A 22,782-nucleotide genomic window follows, 5' to 3' on the forward strand; every position below is an offset into this window, starting at 1 on the left:
TCTTTTTTTTATTTTTTTTACATCAGATATATACTATTCATGAAGAAATTGGTTAAACATTTACTGTGTTTTAGAAAGCACAGAGACATTAGGCTACTGGCGTACCTTTTGTTGTTATTCCTTTGATATATGTCTATTTAATTTGTCTATGTATCTAATAATGTGTGTTAGAGCGTGTTTATGGTCCAGCCGTAGGAATATTTACTTAATTTCAAGTTATTTAAATGTAAAACCAGTATTTCGAAAGTGTCCTATGTTTGTGAGTGTACGTTAGCTTGGTGACGTGGAGGGACCGCTCTAGCCAATCACAGCGGTCGTTACTAAGGGAGGCGACTACCGAAATGAATGGAAGGGAGTTCTGGACAGTACGGGCCAGGACACAGGAGGTGCTGGACGCAACGGTGCGTCGGACGCACGGAAAGACTTGGAGAGTTGAGCGGTTTACGCGTGGTTGAGAGAGATAGAAATACTTCGGAGAGCCGACTTGTGAACTGGTGAGATTCCCGTGGTTTCTACAGTGAAGACGTAGTACGCGTTTAATAGTGAATATCTCGCGAGCTATGTTGTTGTTCATAATTAATCACGTGCGGTAGAGATCTATTGTTTCCGTGTTATTTAACTTTAACTTATATTTTATTTAATTGCCGGACCATCCACACCAATAAGCGTTTTTCAGAAATATACCGCAGTCTCAAAAGTACTTCTCCTATCGTACTCATCATTTAAAGTCGTTAGGATAGTACCTGCAGATTTTATTTAATTGCAATCTTTCATTTATAAATTTATATGTTACTTTCATAATTCGCAATTGCCGAGTGATAGAAATCTTCGACCATTCGATTCATGAGTGTATTTTTATCGTGTACTGTAGACACAGCAGTATTTGGCCTGTAATGCAGCAACTACGTATCCTAACCCCTCGACAACGAAACCAATCAAAACTTTTAATATTTCAACTCTGAGTCAGAGGGTACGTAGTTGTAGGCGACCGCCAACATCATTTCATTTCGTATTGGTTGAAATCCCGCAAGGTGAGCAATGAAATCTATGAGAGAACGTACCAGATGTTGGGGGACACTTGTTACTACAACCAACTTAGCGCTCGAAAGAGCAGAGAGCAAGAAAGTACTAGTGACAAACAAGGAGTAGAGTGCGTAAAACAGTGTAGAGTAATTGCGTGGAGATGAAAAGATCAGCACACGCTAGGACTAGTCGAAAAACTACTTTAAAAATATGTAGTGGGAGCTTCAAGTAGGCATGACTATAGCATTCACATACTCAATTCTTCTAGCACAGAAATTTTACGGGTATAACGAAGCAGAAACATCAAGAAAAGGTTAAATAGATTAATTACATTTGTAGGCCTAAGTAAGTTAAAACGCCGCGGTATTGTACGAATCAATCGCCCGACAGTGTTTTCCGTTTTACCGTTTCTTGACCTTTAGGATCAAAATTTTTCGAGTTACTGCACATCATGTTTCAAACTTATTACCGTTATTCAAATAAACGACCCAGTAATAAAATTAATTTCTTCTTTTAAGGATAGTTATCTGTGCAAACCCCATACACAACATCATATTACAGAAGTTAACTGGTTAAAAACAAATATGAAACGTAATGAAAACAGAAAAGAAGCAAGTTCTAAGATAATTCTAGGTGTAATAACTACTAATAATTCGTGACTGTATTATTGCCTAATTTTCTTATGATGATGGATAGACCATCAATCGCTGTTCATGCCTCCGTAACAGGAAATATGCAGCAGCCCCAAAACTTGGCGTTGGGCTGGGTAAACGTGGGCACCTTAATTCTGTCAGACATTTACGCTGCTCTTCACGATTGTGGCACATAGAGTGTCTGTGATCTTATCCCTTGTCCGGTTCTGGAAACCCTGTTGACGTGCTGCCCTCCTCTCCTCTGCAGGAGCATGCACTTAGTCGGAAACGCTGATGCTCATCAGTAACTAAAACATCGAGACTCTTGGTACATCTCGGGAACATCAATCGGTCGAAGTGCTGTCGTCAGTAATCATTTCTTTGCAACGGCTTCCCTTATTCTGGGTCTACAGTGACGCAATACCCCTGCGTATTACCGGGCTTCATGTTCTGTTGGTCTCTGAAGATTAAAATAAACCCGTGGCTCTGTGCTAGTATATGTGTATAATAGTCTGTTCTGACATTCACATACTTCTCTATCACGTATACCGTGATAAAAAATCCTCTTAAACTGTTTGCCTGTACACCAACTGTGAGGTTTCGTACGAGGCGCTCAATCGCTACATGTTAAGGTGTACTAGTTTGTTCATAAACACTGCTGTCGTTGCTCCTTATACTTCATCTGCAGGGATAATGGAAAGTCCGTCTCCGCCATCATGTGAATCATCGCCTTCGAGGTAAACAGGTTACTTTTCGCATTTCCCGCAAATGTCTAGTAAATGTTTTATACTCTCATCCTGAACTGGTAGGGTAAAGCCTCCTAATTTGTGTGTGTTTTTTTAAGTATCTTATAAAAGAAAATGGAAACCATTTATGTTAGCACAAAAACAGAGCTTACTTTATCTACTTCATCTAATACGTTCGAGTGACTATACATCTTCAACTTTTGCCCATTTTATACATTTATACTATATTAGATATGCTGTAAAGCAAATAATGTTGCAAAACTGTTTCTAATTTGGGGAGGTCTATGACCGTTGTATATAAATCAAGTAATCAGACATTTTGCAACTGAAGCACCTTCAGCGACACCTATCGCAAACATATTCTTGCTTGAAAAGCAACACATGCTGTATGTGTCCATTTCATGCATTTTGAGCACCAGGTCCAGTTCTCTCCATTGTAGTCGTTCGAGAAGGGCCCTGTACAATACTGCACTCTGCCTCTTCATTGTCGTCGCTATCTTCAATTTCATCAGACAGTCCAGTATCATCCGCTCCGACACCGATGAAGATTCAATTATCCACAATTTCTTGCCATATGGTTTTCTACGTCCAGGTGCCCGGTTTTATGCTCCACGCTTACCACGTCTTGTATTCCCACCTTGCTTCTGTGTTATCACCCTTTGTTTTGCGTCCGCTAATCGATGCTTATATGTAGACCCAGTGTTCTGCTGAACAGAACCAGTACGGAATCTTCTGGAACCTATTTGGCTTCTAATTTTTGGAAGAGGACTGGTGTAAGTTGTCATGACAAATATCGATCTTGGACTTTGGGGAACAGCACTTTCTTCATATTTCAGTGTTTCTGGAACGACATTTTTCTGAGATCTCCACGGACTTCCCTCTTGTGGATCCTCATTTGCTGATGGACTGTTCTCGAGAGGATGAGCCAGTTCTTTATAACAGCAAATTCATGGTGTCGGAAATTCTGACGTCTTCCGGAGACCGTTTTCTTCTATTTCTGCTGTCGCTGACTGTATGTAAGATTTTAGAAAAACGTCGTTTACGTGGTACACAGTTACAAAGTTACCAACAAGGCACTTGATCCAGCTCCCAATCTTTTGAGCATAATATGTCTTCAATAGTCCCGTAAATGAAACGTCGAGTGGCGGCATTTTGTGGGTGCTATGAGGCAGAAGAGACACAATGCAGACACTTTTATTCCCGGCCAAATTAATCACGTCAGTATTTTTGACATGGGTGAAGTGTCCATCCACGACGAGAACTGCAGCATCATCTTTCGTTGGTTTCACATGGATGGCGAAATCATTGTGTAAAAATATCTGTCTGAATCCACGGTGAAGGATAGCATGCATAAAAGGAACCTAGAAGAGCACCATCCATTAATTTCATCTTCATATTCTTCCGTAAGAAGATCATGATGGTCGTATGATGTGTCCCGAATGGCTCATGCATGTCACTACAGTAATGAGTGCGCCCCTTTGAGTGGCGTGTAGAGAAGCGATTTGCTGTTTCACCTTTAATACAACAATTTTAGTGTGCTTATACTGCACAACTGTGATACCAATTTACGGTCGCAGGTTCGAATCCTGCCTTGGGCATGGATGTGTGTGATGTCCTTAGGTTAGTTAGGTTTACTTAGTTCTAAGTTCTAGGGGACTGATGACCTCAGAAGTTAAGTCCCTTAGTGCTCAGAGCCATTTGAACCATTTGTGATACTAGTTTCGTCACATTTTTTTTCTGTGGGACTTAACAGCTATGGTCATCAGTCCCCTCGAACTTAGAACTACTTAAACCTAACTAACCTAAGGACATCACACAACACCCAGTCATCACGAGGCAGAGACAATCCTTGACCCCGTGCGTCACATTTAATCAACCTGGCTGGGTTACTCTTCATTGAAGAGAAGGTCAGCTCACAAATGTCAAAAACTTGCTGACAGCAGTGGTTGTGAAACCTTTAGCTCCGGTGAATGAAAGTTTTTGGGGAGATCTAGCAGAGTTTTCGGGATTCGTTTATAGGAAGTTGCGTAACCATTCTTTTACCAACTTTCAGTTTTTCTTTTGAAAAGGGGTTTCTCGTGCTATTTCTTATAGCAAGCTGATAGGAAAGTCTTCTGACATCTTTTCTAGAGAGGCGATAGAATCGCTTTTCCATCTGGATGCAGTAATTCCTTAACTCCCTCTTTCACTTCTCGACGAAAAGAGGTTTTCTTCCTATTTTGGTGTTCATAGATTCATCTGGGAATTTGCTGTCTTTAACAGGGTGTTCCAATGTTGTTTGAGGGATACCGAAGATGCGAGATGCTTTATAGCTCCATATTCCTTTACTTCGAATAACTAAAATGACAACCTTCATTCGTTGGGATCCCGACGTTTTCTGGGTGCCAACCACAAAAGAAACATACACTACTGTTAGGTACTCTTTCTCTGTTTCGAAAAATATATTTCCTTTGGTATAGCATTTAGCATACAAAATGAAAACATGTTTACAGATGTATAAGTGGGATTCATCTAAAATCAATTTTGCAGAACGCAAATGTGATTAAATATGCATATAGACGAACTTAGAGTTGCAATGAATAGTTTCGGATCCCAACTGGGGGAGCCACGTATTAGGAATCCCAGACGTCCCCAAATTGAGCAACCTGCACGTGCTAACAAAACGTGTTCCATTAGTGCGCTTCGCAGTTGGTGAACAACGAAACTATTTATGTCATTGCAATCCTAAACGGGCGTAGATTTAATGTATGTATATTTATTTAATTTTATAGTCACCTCCTACAATGTATTCCCAGCTTTCTGAAAATGAAAAAACCCTTCAGGAATGTGAACAATGCTCTGCTGCTTGTAGCAACACAATACAGTGCCGTTTAATATATTTTTTGTATGGGATCTAAAATTTAAAAACCTCTCTCACACCGGCCTGATTTAGCTTCACTGATCAGGATGGTAAAAACATGCGTATATTAAGGGAATTTTCATTGACAAAGCAGGCTTATCACATTCACACAGTTCAATACTGTTCTATCCTGATTAAATTAAGCTTAACTAAAATTCCATAAGGCAGTGAAGCAATTTCGAAGTCTCGGTGCGACGAAAATTGTCAGTCGATCTCCTGGAAACATTTGTAATAATTATTAACTTTCGGTGATCACATGGGGAAGACCGGAGATCTGCTGGGGGGACCGTGGTAGCCTATTTATTTGAAGTAACTGGATATCTTGAGCATACAAAACGGCAGGTTCGTCCAGTGTAAATCAGACGTTCCCCACTGATCCCGTGCAACACAGCGTAGTAAGCAGACACTGTCAATAATAATAATCCGTTAAATAATACGCGAACACACTTACCTTAGTTTAGTTCATGTATTAAATTCCTTCTCATACAGAATCTCATCAAGATGGCGACTAGCTCAACAATACATACATATACATCCTTCTTTCACGACTAATCGGCAAGAAGTCCTCTATTCTTTTTCCTAAGAGAAAACATAGATAGCAGAGAAGCTATTCCATGGAGTAAATGGACGCTCCAAGGAATAATTGGGCTTGAAACTACTTTGCCTTGATAATCGGTAAGATAAGAAGAGATATTTCGAGATATGTACTGAGTTATATGATTTATAAAATTTCTGTAAATATCGCTGCTCGTTTAGTTTTTATTGCCGTTTCAAATATACCGGTCATTTTTGAAACACCCTGTATATGAATGCAATATAACAATAAACAAATCCAACTGGAAAACGACACATTATTATAAATTCAATGAAGAACTTTCTTATTAACTCTAATTTTATAAACACACACTAAGCTGGTTAATTAAATTCTCTTGAATAGAATTTAGCTCGCGCCAAAAAAAAAAAAAAAAAAAAAAAAAAAAAAAAAAAAAAAAAAAAAAAAAAAAAAAAACACCGGCGAGTCTTTATATCTGTGGACAGTAGCAATCGATTCTAATTTCCTAACGCAGTTCATTTGTTCTCCTGTGAACTGTCAGTTTACAAACACTAACTTCACACGCAAGCGCCGTATTCGACCATATAGTTTCAGTAAACTTATTCTCACTGGAGATTAACACTCCCTCAATGTATATTATTTCACACGCACAAGCTTCTTTGGTGATCATCGTGTAGACATAAACCGTAAGTCTTCACAGCAGCAATAGCTACAGTTCCACTTACTTTTCTAAATATTCCTATACTATCACAGAAGCAATCACTTACTGTTCATTGAACTATCACAGATGCTTGGCACGCTGTCATTTAACCTATCACAGTAGCTGAGGCATACTGTCCTTCGTACTTAATTTTTAACGCCCAAATACTTCATATAGACTTTTCATTTAATTTGAAACACTTTTCTTAAAAGTACCTCTTTAGGTCTACATGGGGAAATAATCCTTTTATTCTTCCAGAATCCGGATATGCTAATAAATACGCACCAGGATTCGGTATATCAACTATTATATATGGACCTGTATAAATTAGATTCCATTTTCTGATGGTCTTCTTCAACCTTGATGACTTGATGTGTCTTCTTAAAAGAATTTTTTGTCCGATATTGAAAGTCTGAATCCGTTTGATGTTTCTGTCATGGATTTCCTTTCGCTGCCTTGCTTTCTCCGTAATATTAATGAGAGCATTGCGAATTTTTTTTCCCATGACATTTTGGTGTCCTCGAGTTTAGGCAAGTTATCTACCCAAAAGTTTCTTTCGTTATCTCTGAACATCAGTTCATTCGGGGTAAAGTTTGTAGAACTATGAGGTAAATTATTATAAATCTGCTCAAACTCGGTCAAATAGTTTATCCAGGTAGTTTGTTTATCATGACAGTACGTTCTCATGAATCTGTTTAGTTCTCGAAAAACCCGTTCAATTAAATTCCCTTGTGGATGATAGCAAGATGTAAATATCTGTTTTATTCCTAGTTGTGATACTAATCTTCTCCATAAATATCCAGTAAATATCTTCGCATTGTCGGAGATTATAGATTTTGGAATCCCTGCATGTGGAATGTAGTCATTTACAAACTTTACTGCGGCAGCTCTTGCAGTTGCTGATTTTATAGGATATAGTTTAACATATTTTGTAAACACATCACAGAATCCAATAATGTACTTAACACCACCTCTGGCCCTAGGAAGTGGTCCACAAATATCACATGATATAAGTGATCTTGGTGCTTCAGGTATTATTGAGTGAAGCGCAATTTTATTTCCCTTGTTGTCCGGCTTAGCCTTTTGACAGAGAATACATTTCTGGATGACTTTGTGCACTTTTCGCCTTGTATTTGGGAAGTAACAATAATATCTAATCTTATTAGCACACTTTACAACACCATCATGACCCCAGGTCAAATGTGTAAACCAAATTAATCGTTCTTCATATTCTTCGGGTATGCAGACACACCACTTTGGATTCTCAGCCTTCCCAGATTTAAAAAATAAAATATTATTCACAAGCCGGTAGTATTCCAAATTGACCATAGGATTTTGTTGATTGAATTGTGGTATTATAGCATTCCATCGTCTATCCTTCTTCTGAAGCTGAGCCATTGTCTTACATAAATGAATATAATATAACTTGTAATTATTTTCTTGAAGAAGAAGCACTGGAAATTCTGCCTTATTATTTACATCCAGTTCAGGTGTTATTCCTTCTGGAGATCTTGACAACGCGTCAGCTATAATATTTTCTTTTCCGGCTACATGAATAATTTGAAACTGATATTCTTGCAGCGTCAGCGTCCACCTTGACAAGCGAGGATCAGCAACTTACAAGTTTGTAAAAAGGCTAATGATTGGTGATCAGAATAAACGGTTATCCTTGAGCCATATACATAATAATTAAACCTTTTCAAAGACCAAATAACTGCTAAAGCTTCCAATTCCGTAGTGGTATATGCTCTTTCACAGGTGGATAAAACTCTGCTAGCAAATGCAATTGGACAAAAGGTTTTTACACCATCGATGTACCTAATTTGAAATAAACAAGATCCTAATCCGACATCTGATGAATCAGTGGCTAAACAGAATCCAACATTCATATCAGGGTGGTATAATAAAGGAGCATTTATCAATTGATCCTTAATTTCACAAAAAGCCTTTTCACAATCATTAGACCATTGCCATGGTACATCTTTCCTCAGGAGCCGGTTTAGTGCTTCAGAGTTCATTGCTTGAGTTTTAATAAGTCGACGAAAAAATGAAGCCAGGCCTAAAAAGCCTTTCAGTTGTCTTCTGTTTCTTGGAGTTGGAAAATTTTTTATCGCACTAATCTTCGCTTCTGTTGGAAGAATTCCTTTTGCATTAATCATATGTCCTAAGAATTTAATTCTCTGTAGAGAAAATTGGGATTTTTTTAGATTTGCAGTTATACCAGTTTCTTTGAACACAGCAAAAATCCTCCTAATAAGTTGTACATGTTCCTCCCAAGTTTTAGAGGCAATTAATAGATCGTCCACAAAAATTGTTATTCGACTACGTAGTTCTGGTCCTAGGGCATAGTCCAACGCAGAAATAAAAACTCCAGAGCTGATATTGAGACCAAACGGAACGACCTTGAACTGATAGCTTCTCCCTCCATATATAAAAGCAGTATATTTTCTTGAGTCTTTGTCTAACTGGAGTTGCCAGAACGAACTTCTCAAATCAATACTGGTTAAATACGATACATCTTTAAATTTCTGTATTAACTCATCGATGTTCTCCGGATGTGTGCGCACAGGTACTATAATTTTGTTAATTTCCCTTGCATCCAATACCAATCTAACTTTTCCTCCTGGCTTTGGTACAACAAGCAACGGAGAACAATACGGGCTGTTCGACGGTTCAATAAGATTACACTTTAACATTTTTTGTATCTCTTCCTGAACTGGTTGTTTTAATCGCCAGGGAATGGGACAGTGTGTGCGGCAAAATGTCTTATAGGGCTTAATCTGTAATGTACAAACATATCCTCTAATAATTCCGGGCTTTTCATCGAAAACTGACTCATATTCTGTTAATATATTGAATAATTGTTCCCTCTGACTATCCGTTAGACAATCTGACTCAGCAATCTTCTGTTCGACTGTTTGTCTGAAATCCTCTTCTTGAATTGACTTGATCGGTAGTCGGCACATATTATTGTTTCCAGCACAAATCAACTGCACAGCAGCACCACGGAAATATCGCTCATACACTGCCTCCTTTCTCAGTAAGATCAGTGTAACAAATTGATCTTCGATTTTAAAATGCACCTTTCCTTCTACCAAGTCCAACTTGCAATTGCAGGCTTGCAAAGTTCCAATGCCAAGAATACAATCTACTAACAACTTTTCCACTACAAGGAATGTGCATTGTTTAGCTACGTTTCCCAATTTTATCTCTATAAGCGTTTGTATCTTGACGTTCCTGGATTTTGCTCCCACTGCACCTATTATAACTCGGCGATTATGTACTGGTAGGACAGGGATTTTCTTAATTTTACTAATTCTGCGAAACAAAGTTCCGGATACTACGTCTGTAGATGAAACTGTGTCCAATACAACATTGGTTAAAATTCCTCCCACTTCTGTGGTGATCTCAGACACAGGAACCCTTTTATCTTCGACTACACAGGCTTCTAAGTCTCTTGTCAATTCATCTGTCATTAATTCGCCTTCATTATATCTCAACATTGCCACGGAATTAATTTCGTTTAAAACAGGTTTGCCCCTTTTGTATTCCCCGGCCGACTTTAAGGAGCATAAAGCGGCCCTCTTCAGTTTAAATGTCGATTATTATTTCCTCTTGAATCATCTACTACTTCTGTTATGACTGGTTGTTGTTGATGATTGGTTGTGTTATTTGCTTCAAATCGAGTGTCAGAATTTCTGTACGCATTATTATTATTTGAAAACTGCTGGTTCTGATAATCTCTTGCATTTCCAAACATTGGGTTGTATCTGAGACCTGTTCGATTGTCTCTGAATCTGCCCCTCGCAGCACTGTTATTGAAATTTCCATTTCCGTTGCAATTGTTTCCGTTGAATCTCTGACTATTCCTAGTATAATAATTATTAAATCCGTTTCCATTCCGGTTTGCATTTGGTGCCTCAATCGCTCTCCTCTGCATAACCGGTTGTCTTGGCCGATGTTCATCTTCCTCGATCATATCTATAGTGTCAAGCGTAGTCATGAAAGAGTCAAGGTCATGCTCATTAATATACAATATTCTATTTCTGATGCTGGCCGGAAGTCGAGATTTTAATATGCCAATCACGTCTTGTAGAGGCATAGGCTTATCCCAATACCGCGATTTGTTTATATATTTCTCAAAGTATTTCTTTAAAGACCCACGTGAAAAAGAAAAAGGTTCCGGGTATAATACCTCCTGCCTTAAACGTTCTTGTACTCCTTCGGACCAGTATTTGGATAAAAATGCTCGTTCAAAATCTTCATATGTGTCCCAAGTTGATATCATATCAGATGCCCATATAGCTCCTGACCCCTGAATATAACCGGTCACGAAACTAACCTTTTGCCACTTACTCCAAATTTTTGGCAATACTCCCCTAAAACTTCTTATAAACACTACGGGATGAACATTTTTCTTGTCTGGGTTGTAGATCTGGAATTGACGTTGTTTCAGCATTTTCTCCTCAGTTCCAACATTTGGCCACCCACCCCCAACATCAGCCCTAGGTGAACACACAATGTACGGACGTATGTTCCAGCCTCACAACTGACCCAGAAAATTCCCATATTGTTTTCTTCATCATACTCCAGAAGTTTACTGTCATATATTGTTCTGACCCTCAATTGTCTTTTCACTGCAGATATCAATGGGGGTCTCTGGAATAATGCACCACGAAGTTTCTCAAACGTCTGGCTGACCTTTTGAGCACTCTCTACTGCAGAATGCAACTTGAATATGCATATGTACTCTTTCCCAGCATTTTGCTGTGATTTTACAGGTCGCGTAGCTCTATCTATGCATACTATTAAACAACCTGTAACTTTTGGATCCAATGTTCCAGAATGACCAGTTTTTTCCACCTTGAGAATTCTTTTAATCCATGCAACTACTTCATGGGAGCTTGGATTGGCTGGCTTATCAACGTTAATGAATCCATACTTAATGTAATCCTTTATGCTCCTTTGAAGAGGAGAACATCCAAATGGCAACGGGGTAAAGTGGTTCGTGCGAACATTTAATTTGTCGAAGTTCTTTAACAAAAGTGGCCATTCAGATGTGTCTAGCTTGGCTACTTTGTCTGAAGACTGTAAATGAAACGATTCTTCATGCTGAATATCTGCAACTGACTTCTCCCTCTTTTTTTTCTTACTTTTCTTCTCCCCAAGCACAGGTTCTGTTTCTTCCATGTTTTCAACACAGCCGCTCTACTAAAAATGTGGGCTTTCAAGATCAGTCAAATGCCTGTACTCTAGTTCCAATTTTCATTGTGTGATGGCATGACCTACCTCACAGAAATACATGACCTCCTCAAATTGGGAAGCTCCACAAAATAGGGAGCTTTCCCCTGTAGTTTCAGTGGTGTTGTCATTGATTTGTTACACACATATTAGCTCTTTTTTATCAGTAATTATTTCACCAGATAATCCCATTAAATTTTAACAGTTAACACATAAATATTGTTTGTTCCCGTTCTTTAGTTTCCCGTCGAAAGGAAAAACGTCAGAGACGCAGAAGATAGGACGAAAACTGATTAGGTAAACCGTTATGTCATTGTCTTAAGTGCCAATCGTGCTAGGGACTATTCGTGAAAAAATTAACTTCATATTCGCATAAAGACATCGAAATATCGTTTTTTTTTCTTTTTTTTTTGGAAATCTATTTAGGTTAATCCCAAAATGAATTTTGCATATTGCCTATGTTCCACTCCCTCCGTGACCAAATGAGAAACATCTCCGCCCAAATGACTTAATTTTCCCAGTGAGAGGTAGTAATGCTTATTTGTTATAGAAGCAGCCGGCTGTGGTGACCGAGCGGTTCTAGGCGCTTCAGTCTGGAACCACGCTGCTGCTCCGGTCGCAGGTTCGAATCCTGCCTCGGACATGGATGTGTGTAATGTCCTTAGGTTAGTTAGGTTTAAGTAGTTCTAAATTCTAGGGGACTGATGACCTCAGCAGTCCCATAGTGCTGAGAGCCATTTGAACCATTTTGTTATAGAAGCAAGACGGTTCTTGGCGTCTAGGACAGCACGTTCCAAATTATATCCCGTCATTGTGTAATTACGGACGTCTGCGACATAGCATCTCTATTAACATTACCCCTAGAACAACTGTTTGTTATGCATGGATGGCATCAGTGGACATGCTGCGTACACGTTGGCGGCAGAAATTCCTTGCCATGACTTCTCCTGATACGTTGAGGCAGTCCACGGACGGGCTCTTAAAGTGCTTAAACTTGCTTGGGACAGCACACTTACGTGTGGAAATGAAGTTTTTTCTCTTACGTTCCTGAAATTGATAGCCTATATGAAGAGTAATCCTACCAATAGGAAGTAGAGACAGACTGTTTGCTGACAAAGAAGCCTGAGATGTTTATAGAAAAGTTTTGATGCAGCTTACAATCACTGTCCAATATGTATTACTCTTAAAGAAATTGTGATTGGGCAACGTAGAAGCTTCGGCTCACGTAGGTGGTGTTTTAAAAATTAGCCCTGAATCCCATTCACCCATTGCACACCCACTGATCACCGCTATATACACGAAGACTCGTCAATTCGTTAACTTAGACACAATTTTTCACTCAGACAAATATTTATAGAGTTATCTCTAATTTTCTATAGCTCACAAACTACAAGTCAGAGGAATATAAATCTAACTAACTCATTCTTAAAATAAACACATTATGAATAGTCCATAGAACTGCTTTGTCCACACGAATCACATTGGTCGTAAAATGCATGAAATGCTTTAGGACTGAGTCAAGCAAAACAGAATAATAAGTTTGGAAACACTATATTTCCTCCAAGCTCTCCCGCCAGGAAAAATTAGGGAATTTCGTCGAGCGACTGTGACACACGTTTACTAGTATGTATTCGTCCCGCGTTATCAGTGCAGACTATGAAGTCTCCAGCGCCGCTACTTTTTCCAGCATCTGCAAATGGCGGCTAGTGTTAGCCACAGGAAGTTTCAAAAAGTCGTCCTCGTAAAAGAAAAATCTTTGCTGTTAAGTGTCCACTAAACTATGCGCCGAACAAGAACAAATGGAAGGGAAATTTTTACCTGTAACTTACCTGTATTTTGTTCCTTCGACATTTGTATACGTTTTCAAACGTCTCTTTCTATACTGCCTCGTCATGGAACGCAAAATACTTGTACTTCTATCATGAACCTAAATTTATATTACATGTATCTTTATCACAGATCCATGATAGTTACAGTAATTCCTGTAAATGATACTCCATCCCAACAAGAATAATCATCACAATAATCATATAGATAATTTATGATCGATGGCTTAATGCAAGGGTAACCATTACTCAGTCCAAGGCCGAAGTTGTGCGTTGTGAAATTTTTAGATCGAGAACAGATGATAAAGCGAGAGCATGTATTGTTTTATGGTTCACTGGAACATATGAGAACCACAAATTACATGCGTTCGAAATGAGTAACAAGCGAAAGAAGAAAGGCTGTCGACGCCGCAATCATTTGATGAAGAGCATTGCTACTGACGAGGTAAAGGAGAAGGTGAAGGCCGTGAACTTGTTAAAGGAGCCATCTCGGCATTTATATAGAAGATATAAAGGGAATCCAGCTAACACCTGATTTAACATGACCGACTAATAAAGTGAACAGAAGATCAAAACACTGCAAAACGATTTAGAAAAGATATCTGAATAGTGCGAAAATTGGCAGTTGACCCTAAATAACGAAAAGTGTGAGGTCATCCATAGGAGTGCTATAAGGAATCCCTCTGCCTCGTGATGACAGGGTGTTGTGTGATGTCCTTAGGTTATTTAGGTTTAAGTAGTTCTAAGTTCCAGGGGACTTATGACCATAGATGTTAAGTCCCATAGTGCTCAAAGCCATTTGAACCATTTTATAAGGAATCCGTTGAACTTCGGTTACACGATAAATCAGTCAAATATAAAGGCCGTAAATTCAACTAAATATCTAGGATTTACAATTACGAACAACTTAAACTGGAAGGAACACATTGAAAATGTTCGGGGGAAGGCTAACCAAAGATTGCGTTTTATTAGCAGGACACTTAGAAAATGTAACAGAGCTACTAAGGAGACTGCCTACACTACACTTGTCCGTCCTCTTTTAGAATACTGCTGCGCGGTGTGGGATCCTTACCAGATAGGACTGACGGAGTCCATCCAAAAAGTTCAAAGAAAGGCAGCACGTTTTGTATTATCTCGAAATATGGGAGAGAGTGTCACTGAAATGATACAGGATTTGGACTGGACTTCATTAAAAGAAAGGCGTTTTTCGTATCGACGGAATCTTCTCACGAAATTCCAATCACCAACTTTCTCCTCCGAATGAGAAAGTATTTTGTTGACACCGACCTACATAGGGAGAAACGATCACCACAATAAAATAAGGGAAACCAGAGCTCGTACGGAAAGATATAGGTGTTCTTTTCTCCCGCGAGCTATACGAGATTGGATTAATAGAGAATTGTGAAGGTGGTTCGATGAACCCTCTGCAAGGAACTTAAACGTAATTAGCAGAGAATCCATGTAGATGTAGATGTATGTACTTACGATCGCATGATGTATGGAACTGTATTTGCCTTTAGTGAATATTGGTTTGATTGTTCTATCTCACTTCTTTCAGAGATATAAAATGACGGTGGGTCAATGGAAACTTGTTGCCTGATCAGAAGAAGAACGTTTCTTCTCACACAAGATCGATTGTCTTGTTCGGGTATCGAAAGGCTGTTCGAAACCTGCACCATGTCACGAACTCATGTCGGTAGGGGGCAGTGTAATGTTAGGGAGAAATTCACTTGGGGTTCCGGTGGACCTGCGATAGTAATCGAAAGCACCATAACAGCTGTGGACTATGTAAACATTGTTGCGCAACACCTGCATCCCGTCATGCTTGATATCTGCCGCGACTGAGCTGGCATCTTCCACCACTATAACAGTCTGTGTCACAAGGCCGGAATTGTGCAACGGTGGTTTGAGAAGCATGATAGTGAGCTCATTTTGATGTCTTGGTGACCAAACTGTCCTGATCTGAGCCCGATGGAACACATGTAGTGCTGTAGCTGAGTGCGTAGACACCTGTACTACATACCTACCGAGGAGCTGTCGAATCCATGCCATGCGAAATCGCTGTCGTACAACATTCCAATATATAATGAGGAGCCAAACCATTATCACCATCATTACGTACTGTTGCACTATATCACGTAACACATTAACACTTTCAGTCAGAGTATAAAATCGATTCCATTAACGAAAAGTAACTATGTGTTAACACATTAGAACATCAGGACTATAAGTTATTACCGTTTTCTGTGACTGGCGTATTTCAAATAACTAACGAGGGAAAAATGCTCATTGAAAATGTTTCTTCCGCAGAACAGTTCGGCAGAATGCACAAGTGATATGATAATTTTACAGTGAAGTTTTGTAGGAATAACTGATATGATCCCCTAGTGCTACATCCGTGAAGTCTTGACTGTCACTGCTATAAATTCATGAGACGTATGTCCACACCACTTCATTAACTTAAAAACGGACCACTGGAACCGTCAATTTAGTGTTGCTTGTCGTTGTATTGTTCCACTAATGCTGCCTACGTGACAGAACATAAGATGATGAGTCTTCGCCGTTCTTGAGGCGTGCCCGATTACGGATGTAAAACCTAGCGTGGAAGCAAAAGGTGAGATTCCATCAAGTCACCATCGTCCTGGAATTTTGGCATTCGTTTTCTGACAGGTATCTCAACATCTTTCCAAACTTTTCAAGCGATTGGTCGATTGGTAAACGGCTGTTCATCGTTTTTTTTTTTTTCATAAAGAAGACTTGAAAATGAGTAGCCGGTAGCCCTCACCAAGAGTATTTTTGTAGTGAAATGTGGTTCGCCTTTCAGCAGAAATGGAAGGTAGAAGGTATTAAAGAACACAGAAGAACATAAATTAAAGTGAATTTTAAAATATCCCCCCTGACAGTGAGCATTTACCCTTTTCTTTCTCCCTCTCCTTTGCTCCCGCAAGCCTGATTAAACTTTTCTTCTACTTTGCATCTGCTCACTGGATGCATGACATGAAGAATGAAATTTTTAGTAACGCAGTCTCAAGTAAATTGTCCCAGGACATTGCGTAACTCGCCTTCTCCTAATTTTGCATAATACAGCTGGTTGTCTGGATTAATAAGATAACAACTTTAAAACCGAAAGGAAGGGACGGCATAAATTATCATAAATCTCTTTCAGAGTTACTTAAAAAATCTCTCCAGGACAGAGGGTGTTAAAGTTAATTAGAAAATAACCTTGACTGTACATGAATTATTTTGACGGCAAGTGAAAGTAGAAGAAACCCGAAAACAGAAGAATGATATCACAAATATAACATCCATACAGTTTTTGGGAGACGAATGTCTTGTGACCGACGGAGGAAGAACTGGAGCGTGATCGTTTGTTAGCTTTCAATACACTGTGTGCAGCAGTGACACGGTCATTCACGTAAGCCAACACGACATATTGAACTGAACTGAAAAAAGTCGTAGGACACCGATATTCACACATACAGACGGCGGTAGTATCGCTTCGCAATGTATAAAAGTGTAGCGTATTGGCGGAGATGTCATTTGTACTCAGGTGATTCGTGTGAAAGAGTTTCCGACGTGAATACGGCCGCACGATGGGAACTGACAGACTTTGAAAGCGAAATGGCAGGGGCAGCTAGATGCATGCGACATTCCATTTCGATAATAGTTAGGAAATTCTCTATTCCGAGATCTACCTTATCAAGGGTGTGCCGAGAATACCAAATTTCACACATTTTCTCTCACCGCGGTCAACGCAGTGACCGACGGCCTTCACGTTACGACTGAGAGCAGCGGCGTTTGCGCTGAGTTGTCAGTGCTGACAGACAAGCAACATTGCGTGAAATAACCGCAATCAGTGCGGGACGGACGACGAGCGGTCCCGTTAGGACAGTACGGCCAACTTTGGCGTCAGTGGGCTACGGCAGCAGACAACCGACGCTAGTGCCTTTGCAGCGCCACACCTGGGTTTATGACCATGTCAGTTGGACCTTATACGACTGGAAAACCGCGGCCTGGTCAGGTGAGTCCCGATTTTTGCTGGTAAGAGCTGCTGGTAGGGTTCGAGTATGGCGCAGACCCCACGAAGCCATGGTACTGTGGCTGCCATAATACTGCTGTGTATCTTTACATCGTTATGTTCAGGTACTTGCAGACCATTTGCAGCCATTCATGGGCCTTATGTTTCCAAGCAACAATGGAATTTTTATGGGTGATAATGCTCCATGTCACCGGGCCACAATTGTTCGCAATTGGTTTGAAGTACATTGTGGACCATTCGAGTGAACGATTTGGCCACTCAGATAGTCCAATCCCATCAAACGTTTATGGGACATAATCGTGAGGTCTGTTCGAGTACAAATCCTGCACCAACAACACTTTCGCAACTATGGACGGCTTTAGAGGCAGCACGGCTCAATATTTCTGCAGGGGGCTTCCAACGACTTTTTGAGTCCACGCCACATCGAGTTACTGCACTACGCCGGGCAGATGGAGGTCTGATACGATAATAGAGGCATCTCATGACTTTTGTCACCTCAGTGTATCAATCGGCATGATGTGGGCAGCTTCAGTAAATTATTTATACTAAGAAACAGAAGGTCGTCGCGTGCGTAAGGTCCCCGATAAAACTTTTATTATCGGAGATATTTAAGTATTTAACTTTCGTGGTTGCAGCCAAACTGTGGGGAGTCAAATTAAGAAGCTTAAAAGCTTCCGACAGCGCTTGAATGTATCCTTTGTGTGCTACTCATAACAGCAAGGATGTTTTAAAAATGAACAATTACAAACAGAAGAAAAAGAGGTATCAGCCAACATCGGAACATTTGTGATGTTTAAACTTTGCTCACAGCATAGTACTCACACGAAACCTCATTTGCTTGGAGTGATATCATCGGAATTCATACTTACAGAACTTAATTTCCTAATTCTTGAAGACGGCAGGCATTTCGCTGTCATAGCAGTTCATAAGAACCAAAATGGTAGGCTACTATTGTCAGCAACATCTTGTAGAATAAGAAACCAACATTTTACTCCTTTTCTCTTTCTTTAGTAATATTTTACGGAAATATAATCTGAGAACTCAAGTCCTCTATCCCGAATCTCCCCCCTTCCCCTCCTCATACCGTCGGCCACTTGCCTGTTCATCTTGTTTTACGTTGTTTCACAGTTTATGTAATTAACTCTAGCCACACAATTTGTACACTTGCTCATGAGATTTGTTTTTCTTTACGCTATACAGCTAGGAAGGGACAGTGATATATCTTTAATTTATTCTATAATTTATAAGTGCTTAAAACAAACACACAGTGTGTCAGTAGTGTGCTGCTTCAGACCGTAACGGGGATTATATGTATTAACCTTCTAAAACAATATTAAATGGAATGAGCACTTTAAGACTATAGTAGGGAAGGCGAATGGTCGATTTCGGTTTGTTGGGAGAATTTTAGAAAAGTGTGGTTCGTTTGTAAAGGAGACCGAATGTAGGACGCTAGAGCGGCCCATTGTTGAGTTCTGTTCTAGTGTTTGGGATCGGCACCAGGTCGGATTAAAGGAAGTCATCGAAGCAGGCCAGAGGCGGGCTGCTAGATTTGTTACCGGTAGTTTCGAACAAAACGCTGGAACTACGGAGATACTGCGGGAACTCAAACGAAAATCACTGGAGGGAAGGCCACGTTCTTTTCGGAGAGCACTACTCAGAAAATTTAGAGAACCGGCATTTGAGTCTGACAGCAGAGCGATTCTCCTGCCGCCAACGTACGTTTTGCGTAAGGACCATGGTAAAGAGATTCGAGGGATTAGGGCTCGTACGGAGACATACAGACAGTAGTTTTCCCTTCGCTCTATTTGCGAGTGGAACGGGAAAGGAAATGGTCGGTAGCGGTACATGGTATCCTCCGACACCCAACATACGTTGGCTTGCGTAGTATGTATGTACAAAAATGGTTCAAATGGCTCTGAGCACTAGGGGACTTAACTTCTGAGGTCATTAGTCCCCCAGAACTTAGAACTACTTAAACCTAACTTAACCTAAGGACATCACACACACCCGTGCCCGAGGCAGGATTCGAACCTGCGGCCGTAGCGGTCGAGCGGTTCCAGGCTGTAGCGCCTAGAACCGCTCGGCCACCACGGCCGGCATGTATGTACATGTAGATCCAAAAGGCCAATAGTAAATGAAAAATTTGCATTCAGTATAATTCATAAAATTTTGCATTAATCCAAAAAGGCCTGAATAATGCTGGTACTGAAATCCTTTATCTGCTGCTTGGACTTAAAAGCCCGATAGATAGGAAGAAAAAAAATTGTGTCTGGGTCACTCATTCTATTCGACAGAGGACTTTTTTTTTTAGAACTTACAGATTACGTTGTCAAAAGGCGATTACATGCCTAAGTATTTTATTAAGCTAAATGATTAATGCAGTTACTAAATTGATGTACAAATGGGAGGAATATTCAACCGTGGCTGGCTGGCTCTGAGCACTATGGGACTTAACATCTGTGGTCATCAGTCCCCTAGAACTGAGAACTACTTAAACCTAACTAACCTAAGGACATCACACACATCCATGCCCGAGCAGGATTCGAACCTGCGACCGTAACGGTCACGCGGTTCCAGAGTGAAGCGCCTAGAACCGCACGGCCACACCAGCCGGGCTATTCAACCGCGAATTACGGTAAATAAGCATAAGAGCAGCTCGTTCTACGTTGTCGCTATTCATCACACTAACGAGACATGGAACAAGTAATTAAATCAGAAAGCAACGGCACTTAAAACGTATGTCGCTCATAACGAGATGTGGCACCGAAAGTATAGGAGCACGTATCACGGACCGTCAATCAGGCAGAAATGGCGACGAAGCTTTCCATTAGGATTACGATACGGAGTGGTGCGTGGGTCAGGTCGGATGGGCCCCTCCTCTGGTGTTGTCTACGCAGGGAAGAAGCAAAACAACAACAACACGTGGCCCAGAGATAACCGGCCAGGCGCCTGGGCGCGTGCTGTGTCGGGAAGATAGCAGCATTCCTCGGGACGTGGCGTCTTCTGCTTAACCGACGCATGGAGACGTTACCGTCAGGACAGCGTCGCTACTGAGCTATAGGTCGCCTCAAAGTCACTATTCGGTATTCGCTACAATATAAGCACGGCGGTCAGAGCTTTAAGTTCGTCCACTGGAGATATCAAGATGATACAACGTCAAACCGTAAAACGATTCTATTCATACATTTTAATCGTGCTAATCTGATGATAGTCAAGATGATTTTATATAATATGACTTAATTGTTAGTTGAAACTTTATGACTTTACATTGTCTTCTAACAAGGGAACCTCCCCATCGCACCCCCCTCAGATTTAGTTAGAAGTTGGCACAGTGGATAGGCCTTGATAAACTGAACACAGATCAAGTGAGAAAACAGGAAGAAGTTGTGTGGAACTGTGAAAAAATAAGCAAAATATACAAACTGAGTAATCCATGGGCTACATAGGCAACATCAAGGAGAACGTGAGCTCAGGAGCGCCGTGGTCCCGTGGTAGCGTCAGCAGCTGCAGAAGGAGAGGTCCTCGGTTCAAGTCTTCCCACGAGTGAAAATTTTACTTTATTTATTTTTGCATAGTTATTATCTGTCCGTTCGTTCATTGATGTCTCTGTTCACTGTAATAAGTTTAGTGTCTGTGTTTTGCGAACGCATCGCAAAACCGTGCGATTAGTAGACGAAAGGACGTGCCTCTCCAATCGGAACCGAAAACATTTGATCGCAAGGTCATAGGTCAACCGATTCCTCCACAGGAAAACACATCTGATATATTCTATACGACACTGGTGACGGCATGTGCGTCACATGACAGGAATATGTTGTCGACCCACCTAACTTGTACACTTGGCGAATGGGTAAAAAGATTCTTCTACCTTGCCCGATTTATGTTTTCTTGTGGATGTGATAATCACTCTCAAAAAGTGATGAAAACATAAGAGTTTGTCACATAAACTGAAAATAAAAAATTAAAGTTTTTACTCGATGGAAGATTTAAACCATGGACCCTTCGTTCCGCAGCTGCTCACGTTACCACGAGACCACGGCGCTCCTGCGGTCCCAGTGTCCTTGATGTTGCCTACCTTCCCATGAACTACTCAGTTTGTATATTTTGCTTATTTTTTCACAGTTCCACACAACTCGTTCCTGTTTTCTCAACTGATCTGTATTCAGTTTTTCAAGGCCTATCCACTGTGTCAACTTATAACTAAATCTGAGGGGGGTGCGATGGGGAGGTTCCCTTGTAAGTAATACCGGCACTAAGTAACATGGAAAACTCGTAGCTAACGGTCGCTGTAATACTATTGAATCTCGTATGACTGACCACTTGCTGTCTTTGCCACCGTCGCTTATGAACGTATCGGTTGCAGTCTGATAATAATATGATGTACTGACTTTGAGAATAATATGATGTACTGCTACGACTGACTGCTGAAGCATCCAGCATTACTACTCTCGTACGCTTGAATACCTCCGACGCATGTGAGAATAGCTACCTGCTGCCACTGGTAGTAAAAATCAGCCTAATTGCTACCTCTTCGTTCGACACATTTGACCAAAATAATTCAATATAAGATAAGTAATTCTGTTGAACCTAGACGCCGTTAATCTCTCTCCTGCTTTTTCTTTGACTGGTAATGTAATATCCACGCAATAATACTTCCACAGTTACATGAAGACAGGAACAAGCAAGGATTCACAATTAGGTATCAGGTAGGTCTGCTTTGAAAGATAAACTGTTCTGTTGAGTATTCTGCGATGTTGCATATGAATATACTTCTCAAGTCTTTTATAGTACGGACCTAAGTTAATTATTAACATTTACTAAGTAATTTCTTATGTCATACTACGCTCTAAATGAGACTAGAAATATGGGCTGTCAAACGAAATGTTGGTGTTAATGTACCTGGCTCTCCTGTTATAATTCCACTGATATGTAAACTGCTATGAATTAGAGAAATTGACTGAACTATTTTTGTTTAAAATTATGGATCGGAAACAAACGGTAACGTGAAATGTCTGTTAAGATTCTCTTTTGTACTCTATGGGATAATTTTTGTCAGAGTGTGCTGTAATGATGTGTAGGTGGCCTATGGCAGTAAGTAGAATATTACCCCGTGGTGTTTTAAT

The 22,782-nt window shown here is 40.3% G+C and overlaps 2 protein-coding genes across 2 annotated transcripts in view; one reads left to right on the plus strand and one right to left on the minus strand.

The window, feature by feature from the left end:
• The window catches only part of LOC126227747 (leucine-rich repeat-containing protein 15-like), a 1,015,582-nt gene that overhangs the window by 758,667 nt on the left and 234,133 nt on the right, over positions 1 to 22,782 (plus strand). The gene's annotated exons all lie outside the window — the stretch shown is intronic.
• Positions 11,018 to 11,747, minus strand: LOC126227746 (H/ACA ribonucleoprotein complex subunit 4-like; the record flags this gene model as incomplete). The annotated part of the gene is made up of 1 exon (XM_049942239.1): positions 11,018 to 11,747. A coding segment is annotated over exon 1 (726 nt), but the record flags the coding sequence as incomplete, so codon positions are not given.

The sequence above is a fragment of the Schistocerca nitens genome, unplaced genomic scaffold (genome assembly GCF_023898315.1).
Source record: "Schistocerca nitens isolate TAMUIC-IGC-003100 unplaced genomic scaffold, iqSchNite1.1 HiC_scaffold_338, whole genome shotgun sequence".
In the NCBI taxonomy this organism is placed as follows: Eukaryota; Metazoa; Arthropoda; class Insecta; order Orthoptera; family Acrididae; genus Schistocerca; species Schistocerca nitens.